The sequence below is a fragment of the Rhamphochromis longiceps genome, linkage group LG7 (assembly GCF_057381845.1).
Source record: "Rhamphochromis longiceps isolate RC_006_pf linkage group LG7, R_longiceps_female_GT1.1, whole genome shotgun sequence".
NCBI lineage: Eukaryota > Metazoa > Chordata > Actinopteri > Cichliformes > Cichlidae > Rhamphochromis > Rhamphochromis longiceps.
The window spans coordinates 36,100,378-36,122,328 of NC_140563.1; the positions used below are offsets into that span (position 1 = coordinate 36,100,378).

At 39.7% G+C, this 21,951-nt stretch overlaps 1 protein-coding gene across 2 annotated transcripts in view; it reads right to left on the reverse strand.

Annotated features, from left to right (window-relative positions):
- grin1a (glutamate receptor, ionotropic, N-methyl D-aspartate 1a) overlaps positions 1–21,951 on the reverse strand; it is a 44,550-nt gene that overhangs the window by 16,239 nt on the left and 6,360 nt on the right. For both annotated transcript variants that reach the window (XM_085413523.1, XM_085413524.1), the window contains exons 2-16: positions 18,882–19,016; positions 17,584–17,760; positions 12,659–12,721; positions 11,804–11,901; positions 10,184–10,305; positions 9,018–9,192; positions 7,984–8,128; positions 6,412–6,498; positions 5,927–6,062; positions 5,463–5,590; positions 3,030–3,194; positions 1,488–1,606; positions 1,030–1,142; positions 341–489; positions 97–254 (exon numbers count right to left, since the gene is read on the reverse strand). In XM_085413523.1, coding sequence (XP_085269649.1) covers positions 97–254; positions 341–489; positions 1,030–1,142; positions 1,488–1,606; positions 3,030–3,194; positions 5,463–5,590; positions 5,927–6,062; positions 6,412–6,498; positions 7,984–8,128; positions 9,018–9,192; positions 10,184–10,305; positions 11,804–11,901; positions 12,659–12,721; positions 17,584–17,760; positions 18,882–19,016 — 1,970 coding nt within the window. The remainder of the gene's footprint in view (positions 1–96; positions 255–340; positions 490–1,029; positions 1,143–1,487; positions 1,607–3,029; positions 3,195–5,462; positions 5,591–5,926; positions 6,063–6,411; positions 6,499–7,983; positions 8,129–9,017; positions 9,193–10,183; positions 10,306–11,803; positions 11,902–12,658; positions 12,722–17,583; positions 17,761–18,881; positions 19,017–21,951) is intronic.

Sequence of the window (21,951 nt, forward strand, 5' to 3'; positions counted from 1 at the left end):
CCTAGAGTTAACTGGAATAGCCCTGGTCTACGTGCTTGATAGGTCGAACAGCCGGCCGACACGTACTCTGGTCGGCCCGGCCTGGCCGAGACTCACTTGTCACGCACGGCCTGGATAGCCTCGGCGGCACTCTCATAGTTGTGCTTCTCCATGTGGCGGTACATGGTGCTAAGCTCCACCTGCCGCCGGAAGTAGATATCCACTGAGCTTTGTTTCACTGTGGCGTAGATGAACTTGTCTGATGGGTTTCTCAGCTGCATAAAGAGACAAGGAAAAGCACAATCTGATAATATGATTGAAAAAAGGTAATGTGTAGTAATAAGCTCCTTGTTTCACATACCCGTGGGTCATTGATACCGGTGATGCGCTCCTCAGGCCGGTCCAACACCAGGAAGGCAGCCAGATTGGCAGTATAGGAAGCCACAATGATCATGGCAAAACCAGCCCACACCATGCCCAGGATTCTCGCTGAGAAGCTACGTGGTGCACCTGTGTGGTGAGTCCAAGTTTTGAGTTTTCATCTCAGTAACTAACCTGCTGACAATAAGCAATTAGAACAACATCGGGGACAGTATTTATTTCCACTGTATTCAAGATGGCGCAGCGACATGGTTTCTACAAACTGGCACCCAGTCCTATAGATTTTTAATGGTTTCATTTTAAGTTTATGAGGATAGATCAGTTTGTTTATGAGTACAAAATCTTAAAGAGAGGGCTCTCCTAAAGGGAGCCTTGCAAAAGTAGCTTTTTTATATACATATATAAAACTCATAAAATATCATGAAAAGGAAACACTTGACAGAAAATCAAATAAGATAACAAAACTGTTACAAGCTGTACCAGCTTTTCTTTTTTTTCTTTTTTCTTTGTCGTTTTCAAAGAAAAATATGACAGTAGCAGCTGGATATCTGGAGCCACACAGACACTTGATATCAATCCCTTTACAAATGCAAAACTGTTCAAAGACTAGAAGACATCATCCAGGAGCTCTGTGGGAAAGAGAAAATTCAACAACTGGGTATGACTCACCTTCTCCTATACCAGAGTTCAACAATACTCCCCAGGAGAACCACATGGCAGATGATAAGGTGAGGGCATCTTCTTCTTCTTCTTCACTATTTACTTTAAATCTTCCAAACGGGCTATGGGAAGAAATTGGGAGGGTTGCAGAAGATATAAAATGAGAAATGTCCAACAACTTGCTGAATGTGAAAAACCCAGTGATTCCCCAAAAAAGGGAGGAAAACTGAACATGAGTGGGCGAAGCAAGACAAAGTCCTCAGAAAGAAAACAGGGTGAAGACGGTGGCACAGAGCTGTGGGATGACTGGAACCAATCTTCACCTCTGTCTGCCTTGCTGTCCACATCGAGGGAAGATCTGCAGTGCTCAGGAGTCCATGTACACACACACACAAGCATGTACTTCACACACACAGTCGTTCATACACATATGGATACATGAATACACATACAGGCCCCCCTTGTACCTGAACCGGTCTAGTAGGTAAAGCATCACCGCCACCACATGCACCGAAAGACCCACCAGCAGCCACAGCGTGCTTTGGAACGGCTGCATAAACGAGTCCAGTGTACTGCGAGGAATTTCCTGAAAACAGATACAGGCAGTTGATTATCGATTGATAATGAATTCTTTTAGAATTTTATGGAACCATTGGTCTGGCTCATTGTCAGGTTTTACAGTCTTTTTACTGACAAAGACCCATGACCTTCCATATTGCACTGAAGTAGGATTCTAGCAAGAAAAAACTTATATGCTCATATGTTCTGTAACTGTGTGGTCTGTTAAATGTAAATTTTTTCAAAATGTACTATGGGTAAAAAAAATTTAGGTCTTTTTATGAGTAATGTGCAAAAGTCTTGAGCCATCCCTCATTTCTTTATATTCAGCTAGGAAAATGGGAAACATGTACAGATAAAAACAGAAGCAAAATCAGAAACTGTACAAATATTGTAAACTTCAAGTCAATATTTGCATGACTGCTTTGATAACTTTCTTGTACTTTCTTTAAGTAGTCTTCAGGAATAGTTCTTCAGGGTTATTGAAGGACATTCAACGCTTTTCTTTGGATGTTGGCTGCCTTTTGTTCTATTCTCTGTCAAAATGATCCTACACTGCTTCAGTGGATATGCTTTTGATGCATTGGCAGTGTGTTTGGGAAAATGAAGACACACTTTCGACATGCTAATGCATGATGAGTCAAAACCTGATGGTATTTTTCTGCATTCATAATTCGATTCCATCTTTGGCAAAATCCCCAACACCTCTGACTAAAATGCAGAGTGCAAAATGCAAGATCAAAAATAAAGGGTGTCTTTTACACAACAGTGCAGGTTATTATGCACTCACATACATCAAATAGGTTTAAACCTGGCAAATGAGATAAAATAAGTTTGACTGTTTCCATGCCTTTAACATTTTAACCAGTGTTATTTATATCTGAACACAGTTGTGTCTTTTTTACTGTTTCAGGCTCATTTCTGTGTCTGCGAAAATCTGCAAGGACAGAAAATGAGAACGCATTATCTTAACACTTGTTTGAGATGTGTAATCCATGGCTAATCCTTCCCAGATGGCATTCATTTCTTTCAAAGAAAGATGGTAGAGGCAATGGCTAACTGATACTGCATCACCTCATATTCCCTCTAGGTCTTTGTCCACTTAGAGATTTTAATAACCTATGGAAATTAAAGTTAACGGATCAAATCAATATTTTTCCAAACTGTCAGGGGTGATTTGATCTCCATCCACCACTTTAAATTGCAGCTACGTAGTTCTTTGTCGTGTTGTCATTAACCTGGTATACAAATAATATAGATGGTATCTTGAGACCACCTCTACTACCTTTTTCTGCCACAGCTGAGCAAATTGTATTAAAATGTATCTCTCTTGAAGCCATACAATCTCTGTCTCTGCTTCATTATATTTTTACATAAATGAACAGATGCACAAGTAAGCAATAGATGCATCTCCCCTAGTCATAGGTCTAAGTACCAAATATCCTGCTTACCTTTTTAACGAGGATAGTGAGGCCTTGATATTTAAAGGGTTTGGAGAACTCGATGTACTGGGCTCGCTCATTGTTTATAGTCAGCGGAGCTACAATCATGTCAGCCAGGCCTCCCAGGAGCTCGCCCATCATGCCGTTCCACTCCTTCTTGTTACTGTTGTTGACCTGGAGTCCCAAAATGGAAGGAGTTGAGAAAGTTGAGAATCTGAATCAGCTTTAGCCCTGCTGTTGTCTAGACCACAGATTTGCGTCAGGATTTAAGGATTTGGGTTAAACCAAGTAAACGTCAAAAATATAGAACAGCGTGTTCTTGCTTTGCCTAAAGAACAGAGTTTCAGGTTTCAGAAGGTTGCAGGTTTTCAGTTCAGCGTATCTAGTTTCTTCTCTTTTTGCTTTCTTGCAGTTCTTACGGCTTCTGCGACATGTTACAGCCTCACGCTCCCGTTTTGGGAAGGACTCAATTTCAAGAGATCATCCTTGTTTAATATGTGACAAATAAGAATTAATGCTCTAAAAATAAACATGCAATGATACATGAAATCTGCACTGAACATACTAGAATGGTAATAGGAGGTGATTAAATCTGTTTTATGTCCTTTCTAATTCAGGTCACCTATATACAGTGGATTGTGCTCTTGAGATTTGGGGGCTAAAGACCCATTAGAAGGGTGAATATTTTCACAGGGACACCTGAAAATCTTTGCACCAATTTCTTTTGTCACAAAAATAATACGGACAGGCATGAAGGACATAATATGACTTTTGTGTTGGTATAAAATGTGTTGGCCATTTTTAGACTTCTTAATATTAGAGCATAATTTTACAATTCATAGCAATGCATTTCACTACAGTTATTAAAAGCTTAGGAATATGTTGTATGATTGACTATTGCCTTTAAAAACAATGTGCATTACAGTACATACTTAATGAACAAACATATGCTCAGAGAGATGCCTGAAAAAGGCAAGAAACTACTGTTTTACCAAGTGCTATGCACTGTAGTATACATTTATAATTGTTGTGATTCTCAAATGGTTTATTATTGTATATTTTGAGGCTCTGTTCTTCCAAATGATGCATGATTTGACTCAAAATGGTGTGATTCCATTCAAAATGTCCTCAGGCTATAAAGTGTTATTAGCACACTAATTTATTTCCTTGTTGAACTGAAAAAAAAAGATTCCTAGATGGAAGTAAAATTGAGCGTCATTTACAAGCATTTAACAGGAACAAAAGAAGATGCCCTTGGGTTATAAAAATGTAATGATTACATTTTCTATTGCACATCAGAATTAATAGACACATAAGTCGCACCTCATGTAGGCCTGTAGTAGCTTCATCTTAAATAAGCCAGTGCAGTTTAATAGTAACATTGCCGCTATTATTAAATAAGATAGCTTACATTTTTTTATATTATACAATAATATTTGCTGATAGCTCATTGTTAACATATTTCTATAGTATTGTAGTTGATGATTAGCAGATTCCCGGAAAAGTAATGCAATCTGTTGAGAATGTAAACAGAGAAACCAAAGACTGGACTGGTTACAAAGATAAGTCACAGGCTAGTTTCTGTGCACTCATGACGGTGTGCTGCTTGAGCAATACAAGGTTAGGTTATATATAGCTGATCCTAGCAGGGCATGTGTCCTATTTTATCTGCACAAAACCCAACTCTTTCCCAGGAGGGGTTCATAAAAAATGAACAAACCTTGCCAAAACAACAACCACAAAAAAAAATCTTCAGCACACAAGTGGTGGTATGTACAGTTTGTATGTGTTCCATTTTCATGGATCACAGAACAGATTTGGCAGCGGTGCAGTAAAAACACAATCTGGCAACAAGACAGCTACGACTCATATATAAGTGATCTGATCCAAAGATGGCAATCAATAAGAAAAAAAAGCAGCTGGAAAGCTGAAGGATGTGCAGCAGAAGGCTGGATCGCAGTAAAACAGCTGGACTCGAGTCAAAAATAAACATGATTAAATTTAAATGGCACTCTACTCCCTTTGTCTTCTGAATTATTTAGAAGACAGGACAGACAATGTGAGTCAAGTTCTCTGAGCCTGTGAAGTAAGTGTGACTCATAAAAAACGATTAACAAAAGCATTAAACGCCATCCAAAAAGACAAATACTCAAAACCATATTGAACCTGGTGACCTTGGAAGTGCTTGGTGGCTTGCAGGCCACTCTGCAACTGGTAGGCAACTACTCATCGGTAGTTGACAACTGGAAATTTGTATAATTTTGCTGCCTTGAGCTAATGATCTCCTTTTTAGATCTGAGTGATTTTTAAACACATTCATGTGGAACTACAGGAAAGTCCCAAAATAAAGGCATGCCACCAGATTTAAATGACTGCAGATGGAAAATATATTCTTCTTGTGAGCCAAAATACACCAACCATGGATCTTAATGTGAAACTCACCCGCTCCTGAGTTCCAAATTTTCCATCAGCCACCAGATGCACCTCATAGGTGAAGTTCATGGTCATAGCCAGCTTTATCAGGAGGTCAATACAAAATCCATAACAACACTGGGGTACGATTGGGCGTCCTGTAACGAAAACAGCAACATTTGGAAGTTATGCACAACCTGGTGGAAACTGGTTCATTTGTTGTTGGTTTCTTTTTGTTTTTGCTTTTTTGAATCCAAAGGCGGCGCATGTAGACTGCACAGAATGCATGACACACTGATACACTGCAGACAACCTCACACAGCCTCATTGCACACAGACCAGGTGTGTGCCAGCATCCCAACAATCACTCAGTCTGAATGGCTACATGCATACATATATAGATACCTGCTGCATATATATGTATGCATCTCCGGTGGATGTTTGGCGGGTGCGCTAGAAGCACAGTGATAATGTAAACGTCCCTGATGTGTTACCTGGGATGGTCTCATTGGGCCCAGTGCAGATAACCTTTTTAATTAAGACTCCATTTAATGTCATTTCCTCCTTGCAAGTACCGTCAGGCAGAGTGGGTTTCACATACACAAATGGCTCCTGGTGTATTGTCACTATCTACAACAGACGGGACAGAAAGCTGTTTATCACGGAGTTGGAGATGCATCTGCTTTAGGAGAAAAACATACATTACACATCACCAAAACATATAGATGTGCAAGGATGGACAGGTGAAAGTAAAAATAATAAACAAGGATACAGATGAGCTTCTCTCGAGGCCTAAGACAGAAGTGAAGAGATAAAAGTCACAGCAAATATGTCAGTTCTGCTTTAAGAACACAGATTAGCTTCCCTGCAAGAGAGAGATGTTAGCACACTGTCCAACACGAGTATTTCGGCTCAGGTCCGCAGTCTATCCGTGTAGACATGAGTGCCACATTGCAGCAGCAAAGTGAAGGTGTCTTACTTTTAGTCGAGTGGACATCTGGAAGCCCTGTGGTTTCTCAGTCTCTCCTCCGGGCCAGATAATCTTCCGCTGATTGTTCATTACCACCTGTAGCGATGCCACACACACATATACAGTATTATAGGTGAGTGCTGACAGAAGGCCTGCTGCTGATGAGGCTTCAGCACTGTGGGTGAGCATCACTAATGAGTCAGCTTTACATAACCACAGCTCAGCAGTTTATTTATTGCATCAACCTCTGACTTTTGTATGATACAGGGTTTCATGAAATTATTACTTTTCCACCTGTCGCCAAATAACTGAAGAGCTTAGAAGAGCTGATCCTTGCAGCCTTTATCGGCTGCCTGGCTGAGTTGAATATCCACCATTAGCTAAAATAGAGTGGGATGGAAACAAGGCTTATAAAACAGCTTCCATTTTACAGAAGGGTTGGATTAGCGGTAATGGGAAGTAAGTCACATGCTACACCTTAGTCTACTTGCTACAAACTGCAGGGATTTTCAAAGAACAAGCAGTAAAATTAGAATCAGAAACTGAATTTGTTACATTTAGTACACTCTGATTGGGCTTGGATTTGATTAAAACTGCACAACAGCTCTATTCTGGTGATATTAGTGAGGCTGGCACTCTCGCAGATGGATACATCGTTAGTGGACCAGAGCAGGATGGTGGTTTGGTGGTTAGCACCATTGACTCACAGCATGAAGGTCCTGAGCTTGAATGTGCCGCCTAGTGCCTTTCTAAATGGAGATTGTTCTCTATGGGTACTTGGCTTCTTCCTATAGTCCAGAGACATCCATGTTCGGTTAATTGACAACTCTAATATTGCCAAAAATGTGAATGGTTGCCTGTCTCTCTGTGTTAGCCCTGCAATAGACTGGTAACCTGCCTGTTGCCCTGTGACAGCTGGTGTAGGCTCCTGCTCACCCGTGAACCCGAACTGGATCAGTGGAAGATTGAAGAGTACATTTAGAGCCAAAACAAGGGCTGTGTTTGTTTAGTTTCCTCACTAAAGTTTAATAAAATGTACTAAAACCTTTATTTTCATGGTGAGTAAATGAGCAGCCAGCGCTAAAAAATGTACTTGGAAGTTTATTGTGTGCTTTGCAAAATGGTAAATGAGTGAAATATTTCCTCTTTATCGGTTTCTGTTGCATACTTGGGGTTCATGATTGGTTGTATTTCCCATTTCATGCAATGCAAGCAGGATTGAAAAAAAGAAAGACTGATTTTATAATCTTGCCACTTTCTCTTCTTGCCCTCATTGCATCCAGGAGTTCTGAATGACATTTGTGCTACATTTACTAATATTGTCATCATATGATGAGTAAAAGAATCTGAAATATCCCTCTAATAGAAAAGAGCATTTGTTGAACTGCCTTTTTTATGCAAAGGCTCACAGATATGCGGAGTAGATGTACATTACCTGGTATGTGGTATAGATAGAAAACTGACTCCCACCCACCCACAATAAATAAAAAACAGATGATTCTGTATGTGGGCAAGACAAAATCCACACATGGTTTGTGAGTATAAAACAGGGAATGGACATCTGTAGGTGCCTTTGTGTACCTGCGTCCCATTGTATATGCCAACTTGGATGAGTCTGGACTTCTGATAGTTCAGTATACTGTAGTGGGCGTATTTTCTATCTCCGTCGTCATTGAACTCCACACGCCCTGTGAGACCCTCGGGATATTTAGATGACATCAGCACCCTGTGGCAAGCACATGAAAACTGTTATCTGTGTGAATCAGTGCAAATGTGCCCATGTAAGGCCATTGTGCATCATCTCATGTTAGTGTAACAGTGTATTTTATTGTAAATTGCTCAGTGTAGGGCTCTTAATTCAGTGCACGAAGCAAAAAATAAATAAAATTGATTCACCACATCTCTTGTTAACGAAAGGCAGAGCTGTGGTTGCTGAGTGCTGACAATACTTGCTGTTGCATTTGTTTGGAAGCAGCGCTTTATATTTTGTTATGCTGCCTCGAAGCTGCTCTAAGTGGGTCAGCTGAAACTCACTGGCTTCGTTTGGAAATAACAAATACAAGGTTTATGGTACATTCAGGAAAACCTGATAAATCTGATGAATCTGTTAAAACTGTCAACAATGGGGGGGAAATGACTGCAATGCAGCATTCAACTTATTTATATTGCAGGCCTGTTTCAGTAATTAAACCTGAGCATGTCTAATATGTTTTTGCCCTTTATCACAATAATGGAAATTCTAACATATCTTAATTTTCCAATTATTTTTAATTGAGACATTTTTTATATGACATTTTCTGTCATATGTCTACACTGTTGTAATAATAGCTGCTCATATTAAAGATTTCTAATGAAGAAGCCACAGTATTTATGATTAAAACCTATTTAGTTTAAAAAAAAAGTTTTTTTTAACTAAATAGGTTTGTATGGTATCCTAAAAGCCCCACCACCTGCTGTTCAAACCTTTTGTTTACAAAGGGAAAGCCAATCAGTTGTAATTTGCTTTAGATGGAAGTGGTAGAGGAGCCGAAACATTTGGGCCATATATTGTATAAGATTAAAAAAAGGATTATTTTAAAACCATGAAACATGCAAAGCTTCTGTGCCAAGCTTACCGTTTAAAAAGGGGTCCTGTTTTCCAAATGTTAGTGTTGCCCACACATCCCCTTGGAGGCTCTGTGATATTCTCCTTCTCAAATAGCTCCTGTATGGACTGAGCTACCACAGCCACTGCGTCATTGATGTGGGCAGACTCATTCTTCCCGTTGATGAGCTGGAGGCCGATTAGACCTGAGAGCATTCCAACAACATAAAGATAATCACCTTCCTGAGCAAGGCACACTCTCTCAGGAGCCTTTTGCAATGCGCAAAGTGGAAAAAAACTTATAGGGCCTCCAGTTTAAACATCCTGAAAAAAGGTCAGACATCAGCTGCTTGATCCAGCTCTGATCCACTGGGAGGGGTAAGTTCAATAAGAGTGTCTCATAAAAGACAGCAGAAATAAGTGGATCATTTTTCTGATGTTGTCACCGATGACCTTTTCGCAGCATGTGCAAGGAGTCCCTTGAAGTTGGATTTATATTTTTCAGCCCTTCTGGCAAAAGTTTGAGGACTCAGCACAGGCACACATATTATTTGTGTTCTCGCTAAACAAAAATACCACCAGGCCTACTTTTAAACCAAGCAACAATCCAACTTCAGCTAAGTTTTCTGATTGCAACCAGGTCCATCAGTCTTGCAGGCTCCTAAAAGAAGCTGCAGTGCAGGTGGAAGAGACTGGACACGGACAGGACAACAAATGCTCTGCGGGGATTGCTTGTGTTTGAGTGCCTGGGGGAGAAACGGTCGACATTTGTGACCAGAAAGTGATAAAATACCGTGACCTGTGAGACATGTGCAAAAATATCCACGAATACATACAAAAAGACTGTTGTGGCTTACCATTCTATCAGTTATCTGTTGCAAAACTCTCCCTTTATAATTCATTAGAGACCAGGATGTTAATATGGCAGATTAGCACAGTGAATTTAGCCTTGGATGAGCCAGGATACACACACATTTAAAGTAAAAACTGAGTGTACACACCACATTTAAACCTTTAAACAAAGAATGCTTAAACGTTTAAATGCTCAACACGAAACAAGCAGTAATACAAATAATCATGTAATAAACCCATCGATAAATGGTTAATCTTTCTAATCCTGTGTGTGTTATGCTCGGCCTCTTAGTAAAGCTGAGGTAAACTGGTGCATTCCCAGTGATCTAAGCTGGATGAACGTACCGTCTGGCGCCTCACTCAGGGCTTTACCCGACATCTCACGCTCGCCCACCAGCCACACGTAGCCGGAGCCCGTCATGTTGAGGAAACGGGCAGCCCTGTACACTGCGGCAGCGTCCTCCTCACTGGAATTTGTTAAAATTAAATCAATAAAAGACAATTGATTGTTTTAACCAGCAGATGATGCTGATCTGATATGCGAGTCTGTCGAGGCTTTCAAGTAACCAAAACAGGAGCAGTGACATGAATCACAAAAAATACTAAACAAAATCCAACCTGACGGCTTTTCCGAGCATTAGAAACAAAGTCAGCCATGATGATATAAAAGATTAATAATTTAAAGTTTTGACACTCATGGATTTTTAATTAAAAACTTTTCATTAAAAATAGATCATCGTGAGTCATTATAGGACAAAACCGAAGAAAATGTAATTGTTGCTTTTAAATTTTAAGGGTTTAGACAAAGTTTGTAATTCTGGTTTGTAATAAATATCTTTAGGTCATTTCCCCCTTAATCTAGCCAATAACTGTCTTCCAATCGTGTACATGTCGCATAGTAAATTGTTACGATACATTTAGCTGTAGCCCTGCGACAGACTGGCAACCTGTGAAGGGTGAACCCCACTTCATGCTCCATGACAGCTGCAATAGGCTCCAGTTCCCTCACAACCCTGAATTGAATAAGTGGAAGAAAATGGATGGATGGACACTTATGCAAGTTCATTTTCCTTGAAAACAGTATGAAGCTCTCTAGTCTGCACAGCATTTTATGATTTAGTCTGAAGAAATGGCTTTCTATTGATGAAGGTTTATCATTTCAGTTTTTTGTCATTTTCGGGGGGATATTTACGTCTTTATTTGATAGAATAGTGAAGAGTTAGAGAGGAAAATGGTGAAAGCAAAAGACCTGGAGTCACACTTGAAACCATGGTCACCTGTTCAACCACGTGAGCTAAACTGGTATCCCAGATTTTTTCAGAAATCATCATATCATCCCGGGCAGCCAATTATGAAAGCTAAAAAAGGCCCCAAAACACACAACTCTGTACTGCAGAGAATCCTCTGCTTTATATTCTTAAAATCCCCAAAACATAATTTCATATAAGGGAGACACGTTTATCATAAAGTTGCTAAACACACAAGATCTTTACATATTTGTAACTTGATGACAAAAAACCCTAAGGCTGACTTTACCCACATTTTAATTTAAAAGAAAAAACCCACTCATATTTTAGATATTGCATTCACTTTTACAATATTTACTTCAAGCTATATTATTCTTATACTGAGTGAAATGACAAAAACTGATGTCAGGCTTTGGACACATTGATGCCCTGTGTCAGAATCCATCACTATCAATCGTGTATGATTACTTACATCAAAAAGAAATCTAAGTGTATATTCTATTCATAGACACATTTCTATGAAAATACAATACATTTGAATTATTTTCCTCTGAAATGCAGAAATGTAAGTACAAGTAAATACAAAGCTCAATATAGAGCTGCAGGACTTCTACAACTTTCCATATTAGTGCAGCCGAAACCTTTGAAGCACTCTCCAGAAGGTCTATAAATATATGTATGTTATTTATTTAAAAAATAAATAAATAAAACACCTCACCTGGCGGACAGGATGATGACTCGGGCCTCCAGCTCTTTCGCCTCCAGCAGCAGAGCAGTTAAGTTAGTCTCCTGGCTGAACTGGAGGACTTTCTCTGCCTGTGATTGGGGCATAAGGAAGGTCAAGCCAGCTACTTTCCCCTACCTCAGACACCATGCTGCCTCTTTACCTTGTTGGTTTGAGCTTGGCCGATTTTGTTTGAAAACGAGAGACAGAGATATAAAAAGGAAAGCGATCCAGGGGAACCGGCTGAACTAAAAAAATAAAAAAAGCTTGAAGGGAAAAAAAACTTTTGCATTTGTTCGCATGCAAACTGAGGGTTATCAAGGCTCCAAAGAAGGACGTGCATGTGTTAGGTAGGGGGAAAGAAGAAGGTCAATGCAACCAGTAACTAAAAACAGGTGAAGGGGGGTGAGAGGGACGTTTTCCCCCAACAAAAAAACTGCTGAAAACTGGGGAAGTGCTACAGAACAGGAGGAAGTAGCATCTGGGAAACGGTTTTGTCCCACACTACCGGTTCTCCACAAAGGAATGGAGTTGCAAACTTTTTTTGTGTGTGTGAGTGTGTGTGTTCTGAGTACATGCATTCCTTTACTGAAGGAAAAAATGAAAAATGATAAAAGCGAGGCGCTGGCCACTGATTTTTTTTTTATGTTAAAAAATTATAGATTTTTTTTCACAACAAAATCATTCTTCATTTAAATCATAGGGAAATGTCTCAAAGTAAAAATTAAAGAAAACACGTGCTACCAAGAGAGGGACATTTCTGGGTCGGCTGGTGACTGGTTTGGTCTGGTTTCTAGTTGCTACGTTTGGAAAGTTGGTGGGCGGCGTGCATTGACCATGCAAATATACCTTAGGTCCTCGCTTGTTGTCATAGGACAGTTGGTCGAGGTTTTCATAGTTCCTTTTTTTATTCTGATGAGTAATGTGCACAGAGAAAATATGCAGACACAGAAAAATATTATAAACAGTTGAAAATGGAGGGCAGTAAAGCATTCCAACAAATCTCCACTTTTCTGCTTCAAATTGGGATCTTTAACAGTGGGGCTTGCAAAAACATCAGAGATGACCACTTGCAATCATGCTGAGATTATGTCCTCTTATTAAAAACAGATATTAAGTATATACAGCATTTACATGTACTGTGCATGTGATGCATCAATTATTAGTGATAATCCAGCCGCATAGGCAAACATAAGTGTCAAGGAGAGTGATCAGATTTCCAGCACGCCTTAAAAATCAGCTCTATGTGATCACTTTTTTGGCCTCTTAACAAAAACACAAAGAGCTCATTAAATTTTTCGCAGTATGGCGCACTTGCAAAAGAAACTGCTACTCCACAAAACCATCTGCTCATTCAACATCATCTTCAGAAGCTCGTTCTATACTTAGCATCCTCAGACACAATCATTAAAAGCTTGGCTGCAGTTTGCAAGCAGTAACAGCAGTAATTCAACATCAACTGCTAACACGCAGTCATTTTTTACCCCGTAAAAATCCAGCAAATCCGGAAAACTTCTGTCCCAACTTGGCACTATACAGACTAATTCTCGGCAGTCTTTGAGGGTGACTGTCTAAACTGGGAATGTTAGAAAAATAAAAATATAGCACTCAATAAAAGTGTCTGACTTTGTAGCAAGCTCTTGTTTTCAAAATTTATTGCACAAAGGAAACAAAGGTTTCCCACAGAGCTGAATCAGAGTTAATAAAGTGTGAGTGGTGGTGCTGTAGGGCAGGTCCAGAAAGCTCTTGGTCTACAAATTAAGTAATAAATCTTCACAAAAAACATTCACATTCCATCTGCAGCATTTTGTTTTTTGTGGCATTTTCAGCTTGATTGACACCTAAAGCATGTAGCACAGTACTAACAAAAATAATGTGTTGTGAAAGCGAGACAGAGCAATCCGATAGGGGATTCCTATGCACGTTTAATTACATTCAGGCTATCTAACACTTGAGGTGTCACCATTTCAGACTCTGGTCCTGTTCTGTATCCTGCGAGAGGAGCCACTTGGGAGTCCAGGCTGAGTTTAGAAGCCATTTTGCAGTAAAATAGCAAACTGCGTGTTTCTGCATCACAGGGTTTCTTTCACAGCTGCCTGGATTCAGAGCTCACACCTCAGTGCACTCTGGTCCGCACTCCCCCGTTTGCAAAGTTCAGGCTGACTGTGCATCAATGCACTATTCAGCAAACTGACAACAGATGCTGCCTAGTAAATCTTTTATTCACATAAACAAACAAACAAACAAATGTTAAACACCTCTGTGTGGATGCTGTTGTGTTCCAAAAGAATAAAAAGCCCATAAAAAAATTATCATATATGATATAGATATGAGAACTGTTGGATGCTAATGGGAGAATAAGAACAAAAAACAAAGGAAAAGAATGTTTCTATTTTATAAAAACAACACATAGATGTTTCTCCAGCCACTTCATTGCATAGACCTGTTCAACAGCAAATATTTACCCAGCCAGTCATCAAGAAACTCCATTTAGGCATCTAAACATGGTCAAGATGACCCACTGAAGTTCAAACTGAGCATCAGAACGAGGAAGAAATGAGTGTTTCAGAAACTGCTGACCTACTGAGATTTTACCGCCCAACCATTTCTAACAAAGAGCAAATATCCAGTGAGCAGCAGTTTTCTGGGGGCTTATGCCTTTTTAATGTCTGAGGTCAGAGAGGAATGGCCAGACTGCTTCAAGCTAATAAGAAGGAAACAGTAACTCAAACAATCGCTTATTACAACCAAGCTATACAGACGAGCATCAAGAAAGCGAATCAAATGTGTTGCCTGGTCTGGAGTCTCGATTTCTGCTGCTACATTCAGGTGGTAGGGTCTGAATTTGGCATAAAGAACATGGAAGCATGGATCCAGCCTGCCTTGTGTCAAAGGCTCAGACTGACAGTGGTGGTATAATGATTTGGGCATATTTCCAACACCTTGTTGAATCTATGTCATGAAGAATTTAGGCAGTTCTGAAGAACAAAAGGGGTTCAAACCATTACTAGTAAGTTGTTCCTTATAAAAAACTCAAAGGAGCTGCCTGCAACAATCAGCATCAAGGTGAATTGTGGTATTCACTGGCCACTTTGTTAGGTTCTATGTGATAAAGTGGCCAGTGAGTGTATATAAATTGTATTTTTGCAAAAGAATCTTCTACCTAATATTTGGAATATCTGGAATTATCATCAGTGGTGACAGATCACTAAATTTATTTCAAAGTAATGTTACAAAAGTGTCCCAGAAACCTTACGGTAATGGTGTTTGATCTTCAGCTCCTGGCAGTGGCATTTCTCTCTGTATCCTATCAACTATAAAGGCAAAAATCGAGTTGGAAATTTATCATAAACTGAGAATTTTTTGCATCTAATTCAAGTAGAAACCCTCTCTGAAGCCTTCCAGAAAAAAAGGACTTTGTCTTTATCCCCTGAGTTTTTCTGAGCACTCTATTTTTGTATCTGCAGCCAGGCATTAATATTTCACTTTGTGTTGGCCACATTTGCTCTCTGGCTAAGTCCACTGTGTCCAGCACCTTTTCACTGGTGGTGACAGCCCCCCTGTGACTGTGTGACCTCGCTAAAGACTTACCACGGAGATAAAAATACTCCATCTTGCCTGTCACTGAGTTTATGCAGCACAACAAGGTGATTAGCAAGAGCAACATTTCTCAGTTTTAATTAGAGCGTGGTCTACCTGAGACAAAATGAAATCCTTCAGCATCACCTAAAGCATTTGGAGATATGACATCCAGACAAATCTATAAAGAAAAAGCTGGTTTGGTAGTGAAAAAGATTTTTTTATCATGATTATTTTGTTAAGTGACACACGGGATGTCAGAGCCGAGGGGAAAGTGAGCTGAGCAGCTGCTCTCTGACATTTCTTTTCTCGTCATTTAAGAGTATGAAGGTTACACTCCCGGATTTTGTCACACTGCCAAGCGTAAAACCCCAACTGTCCTGTCAGCTGGGGACCAAGTTTTGATTCTTCTTTTGTGACATTTTATGAAAATCATGTTGCATTTTAAGATATTAAGGCTTCTGTTGTTTAATATTTTCTCAGCATAGCCAGAACTACATCAGCGTGCCTTTTAAAGCTTTCCAACTTCTCCACATGCGTGTGGCTCTAAGCCTCTTGCATATTTCTTCCTATTTAATGCTTCATTTAAGAAAGAAAAGCTGCAGTAATTTAGTGGAAGAGCTGGAATCTGTAGTGTTGAGAAAATGTTAGTCCAGATTAACCATTTGTTCACGGCTATTTTCAGCTATGGATTAACAGGCATTACCCAGTAGTGTATAGATGAGTGTATGTTGGACTGACTCAAAACAAACTATAGAGGATTTGCTCGTGGTAATGAAGGATGATGCCAGTGTGACAGCAGGATTCGTTAATTTTTTATGGTTTATCGACAGCAGCTGAGCGCTACGGCACAGCTGAAAGACATACATCAGCCTTTGGATATGGCGAAAACAGTCATTAGCAGTATACAGGACTTGTCTTATGCTGCTCTGCACTGGTTTCAGTGTAATTATCTCTGCATGTTTTTGGAAAGATTCTCAAACAAATCCTTCTCAGGGCCCAGAAACTCTCAAACTGGCACTGCAGTGAGGACTAAATATATTCATAATTACCGGTAGAGGCTCTCATCAGCAGAGAGAGTCGCTGCCACTTCGCTCAGCTTTATGGGACTGAATGAGCTGAATGCACAGATGGGTTCATTCTGAGATCCAAACGAAGACTTTGCACTTGCACAGGCTTTTAATATACAAATTTATCTTTTCCAGTGCAGGATGTGAGTCACATCTCCACCATCTGACTGTCACTGGTTATGGTTCAAAGTGCGCAGCTGCAGTTTCACAATCGAGAGTGTTTTTTTTCCGATTGGTGTCTGACGCCGATCCCGGTCGCTTCATTTAAGCAGCTTTGCTTTAACCGTAGCTGCCTTCTGCAAAATTGCCTCGGGTGTGTGTCATACCCAGTGTCTCTTCATCTTCTGATTTAATTAAGTCTCCGAATCAGGACTCATTTCACTCTGCCACACAATTACAGCAAAAGAGCCCCAGAGAGGGACAAGCAACGCAGAGTACAAAGAGAAAATGCATCGCAACGTGATTTCATCTTATTAAATGGATGAAATAGATGCAGTTGTTTTGTTTTTTTCTTCATCTTTCTAGCCATCTAACTCTCTTTGCCCCAAAGGGCACACATCATCACAGTCTCAAGTCTGTTTTGGCTCAAAGATCAGCATTTCACTGACCCATATACACAGCCCAGAGCAATACTTAAAATGGAAGCATCAGCGCTAAAAAGAAAAAAATAAATCCTCTTATCTTCCAAACATGAAGTAGCAGGTTGCAATAAAGGAAAGCCCTCTGTGTGCAGTAACAAAGCCTGCAAAGAAACACCTGACTCCAGTGAAACAGTTAAATCTGTGATGGTTTGCAAAGCCCCATGTTAAATTCCACTATTTGGCTCCCAATGTGGAAAGACACTGGATAATTTGGACTATGGAGAAAAGCAAAGTGAAGATGAGCAAATAAACATACAAACTTTTGTAAGATTAGACCACATTAAACGCTGGTAATGTCTCTAGGAATGTTAGCCAATGTTTACACAATGGTGAGAAAGAGATGTGGCCACACAACAGAAAGGAAAACAGTCACATACATAGAAGACCTTTGAGGTTTAAAAGCCTTAAACACTCGCACGCTCATGCTCATACACTCGAGGGGACGGGGGAGGAGGCTAGGAGGCCGGGAGCCAGAGCATCTCACCTTTGTTTCTCTTTCCTCCAAGAGGGTCTCGAGCCTCTTTTGAGCAGCCCGGCCCTCGTGGTCGTCGCTCACTATCAGGATGATGTGGTTCCAGTTGAACTCGCGCATTAGGTCGAACCACACGTGCGCCTGGTGAGAGTAGGGAGGGACTGTCCGCAGAAAGGACAGGTGGATACTCTGAGGAGCATTGAGCAGAAAATAAGGTGATCAGCAAAGATGCATGATTAGTTTTTTAAAATCTGTTTGTTATCAAGTGGAAATAATATTAAATCATATTCTGACAACTTGATAATTATCCCGTGTGCACAAGATAAAAAAAAAAATGTATCATGTAGAACTACATAACAGCTAAATTTCCAATGGTCTCATTGATTGCAACATAAGACTGTAAGTATACACAGTGTACCCAAAAGTAATCCAGTATGCAGTGGACATGCGCTGCATCCCCAAAATTCTCCTCTTTTGAAGAATATCAATAAAGGAAGTAATTAGCCACTTGGGAAAAAGAGGATCTCTGAGACTGAGTGGAGTCTGAAGTTACTACTATGTTCTGGCTGAGAGTCCAGAGTCTGCACCAGGAGTTTTAAACAAATAAATACTTTTTTTTAAAAGTAGGGGCACAAATAAAAGTGAAGAGCCTTAGCCATCAAAATAAAGACTTGAATGCAAAAACAGGATTATTTGAAGATGCTGCAAGTCTCTACATCTGGATAGCTTTAATTGAGTGTCCACATACTTTTGGTGATCTGGGATATGGTTTTGTATGCTGTTCATTTTAGCTGCTCAATCTGTTCTAGACAAATCATGCACCACATATTTAAGATGTTTTGTGGCAGTGAACAAAAGCAAACACAATGGATAAATATCATGTACAACAATATGGAATCCCTTTCCTTGATCTTCCTTCCTCACATCTCCCCCAGGCCTATCTAAATCTCTGAATTGAATGCCTCTCATTTCCCTTATTTTGGGAGATTATGGACTGTGTCACTTTAAACACTCAATTCATGTCTTTGGCATTTATGTGATTGCTTTAGTTTCATTTTGGTTGCTTGTGCTTCTTAAAAACACAAGTCAGGTCAGAGGCATTATTAATGATGCTCTTTCAAATTTCAGCTGGAAACCCATTTAATCACAGCTCCCCTAATGGACACTGATGGGACGTTTAATCTAGGAAGCCTCTGAAGATGCCCCAGGGGAGCTTCTTATTCCTCCACTCTGTGTTCACGCTCTTCCTGTTTTTCCTGTTTCCCTCTTTCTCTCTGTCTCCTTTTACATCTCTCACATCCATCACTCACCTTGTCTGAGTAGATGGACATGCGGGTGGTGAGCCCCACCACAGGGATGCGGTAGAAGCCTGCCGTGTAAGAGACAGGCGTCGGGGTTAGGTGGTCATTGGACTGGGGAGGGTGACTCACCAGGATAGCATAGACCTGCAGAGATACAGAAGAAGGACCCTTTGTCATTTTGACACTGCCATTAAGATAAAATGTTAAGACCACTCATCCTACTCCGATAGATGTTGGGGGCAGCAGTTTCTATCTTTGTTTCTTTCTTTAGAAGCTGTATATTAAAGATGGAAGTAGCTTTCAGGTCCGAAAAGTGAAGACACACCAGGTGTCTTAAATTTCCAATCTTTTAATGGCCAAGAGGGAGTGATGCTTCCTGTTGTACAAAGAAGCCAAGCTAAATATATCTCAATGAAAAAATTATTTAAAACATGGTTCCAGGTAACCCTTTATGGCTGGTCAGAGTGGACAGCCTCCGTTTTGCGCAGCTATTTTTAAAGCCTGGTAGAATTGCAACCTCATAAGCCATAAGCTAGCACAATAATTTTTTTTGCATATAAAACCTTAGGAGTTGTACTTATATCTTATACACTCATCTTGTCCCCGGTCACGGTTTCCTTCCACATATGGCTTTACAAAAATTGCATAAAAAGCACTTGCAGCAATACAAACATTATATTCCAGAAACACACTTTGCCGATCCAATCAGCTGTTTATAGCACTTCCTACGTTGGAATAGAGGTCAGAGCTGTCACAGAACTATCGCATGTCTGCCCGAAACCGGAAGTGACGTAATTTTTGTGGAAAATGTAGTTTTTGTCTTATATGGCATTTACAAAGATATGCTGGTGTTTTTAAAATTCCTGTTTGAGTTTATGCCTTTCTTATAGTTTCTGGGATGCTTAGAACTCAAATTACACTGTTGGAAATAGTATATTTTGATGCAAATGATGTTTGTTTTTTGCAAATTTGCATTACAATATTTATTTTCATTTTTCCTGCAGTATATAAAAATGGGTGTATCTCAAAAATAAAACTATGAAGACACTCAAAATAAATTTCCTGTGGTTGAAAACTATTTTGTGCAACTTTTTTGCATTTACAGTTTTGAGGGATATCCCTCTGAAATGTCTCTAACTAGAAATATGTGTTAAAAAAACATTTTCAATTTTTCTTTTATAGTTTATTGCATTTTTTTTTTGCTTTTTTGTGTCGTTGCTATGGACTTAATGCATAAATATTATTAACATTTGGGATATAATGGTTGTATTGATGTATAGTAACTTGAAATACTCCCAAAAATGTCACTAAAGCATGTAAAAATATAAAGATAAGCTCTGGCAGACTTGGTTCTAGGTTAGGTCTTAAAGGGTTTAAAAAACAAGGATAACGTATGATACGTTTTATCATGTGATTGGTAAGTGTCTTTCCTTTTTGCGTGCAGTATCCATCAGCTTCATGATGAACTTCATCTTTTCACTAACAAATGCCAGAAGTCACAATGGTTTTATTCACCTTTTTATACAGTAAAAGTGAATCGGTGCATCTGGGAGAAAAGACTATTTTACAGTTTGTTATAAAAAATATTTTGGTCTTTGCCTTTAGAGATACCAAAATCTTTAGGATAGGGGGTTGAGTCGCAATATTTAATAAGAGACCTGTTCAAATTACATTAAGGCTTAAAGTTACATACTTGTGGCACAAAATACCAATACTTAGGCTTGAAAAAAAAATCAATAGTTGATGTCCAGGTGGCGTCATCCATCTTTGATATACAGTCTATTTTTACAGACCCTTAAAGACACAGTGTCCTCCAAAATCAAACACACACATCTTCTCCCAGGTCTTGTTTAGATGTGAGTTGCCCAGCCTCTGGGTCTGGGTCTGCCTTCTCTTGAGCATAATGGCGCCAACCACCTAAAGAAAGCAGGTGGAAGCCACTGATGACATCAAAAGTGTGAGCCTTTCAGCATGCAAGAGATGCAGTCCTTCTTTTGCATAGTAATGCAGTTGACAGTGTAGTTCAGTGAAAAGAAAAAAGCTCCAACATTCAAACTTTTTTTGAGTAACTGGGTCATAGTTTTTAGAAAGAGGCCAGTTTTCAAATTTAGTTTTTGTCACTTTAAGCAGCTCCACACAAGTGTTTTCAGTTTGTGGCTTTGTGTGTGTGTGTGTGTGTGTGTGTGTGTGTGTGTGTGTGTGTGTGTGTGTGTGTGTGTGTGTGTGTGTGTGTGTGTGTGTGTGTGTTACTGAATAGGAAAAAGTGTATGTCTCCATCCTTGTGCAATTTGATGTGCAGTTTCCCTTTAAGACTAGATTAAAATGCAGGAATTGTGTTAAAGTCTTTTCATTTCAGTTTTTATTTGGAATTAATCACTGATCACAAACTGATTGCTTCACAGAATCTAGGACATTGGAGGCCAGTGAGCATATATAGCCCTGGGGAAGCTGTCCACTAGACAGAGCCAGCAATTAAGCCTTGGCGGCAACATCAGGGTTTTTATTTATTTATTTATTTTTTTTTAGCTTGAATGAAACTTCTGTGTGCCTAACATACAATATACTCATTATTCATTCAGTGAACCTTGAATCTAGACATAAATTGTAGCCAGGGGCAACCACATCTATAACAAAAAATAGAGAGAAGCAAAAAAACAAAAAAGAAACTTCTCCTTGAGATGATGCTCACTGTGTGGGCTGGCAGACTAATATTAATTTGTGCTGTCTTATTCCTGCAAAAAGTGAGCCCAAGCTGATCAACTACTCAAGTAAAAGGATGAATTTATGTGAGAATCGATTTGAGAAATGCCCCGGAGATGTGGATGAAGGGGAATAAAGTTGGCATGGCTGTGCGGGAATGGATTATTGGATATGAGGAGTCCGTATGGTTGGGTCAAAAATGAGGTCTATCTTCCAAGGACTGCTCCCAGGCATCTACTCTTCCATCTGCCACAGTCTTCCCTCCTCTGTGACTGCTAGCACCTACTGATCTCATCAGATTACACCTTCGATAGACTTTCTGTCCAATTCAAGTGTGATTTAGTCTCATTCACAAGAGGTGTGTGTGTGTGTGTGTGTG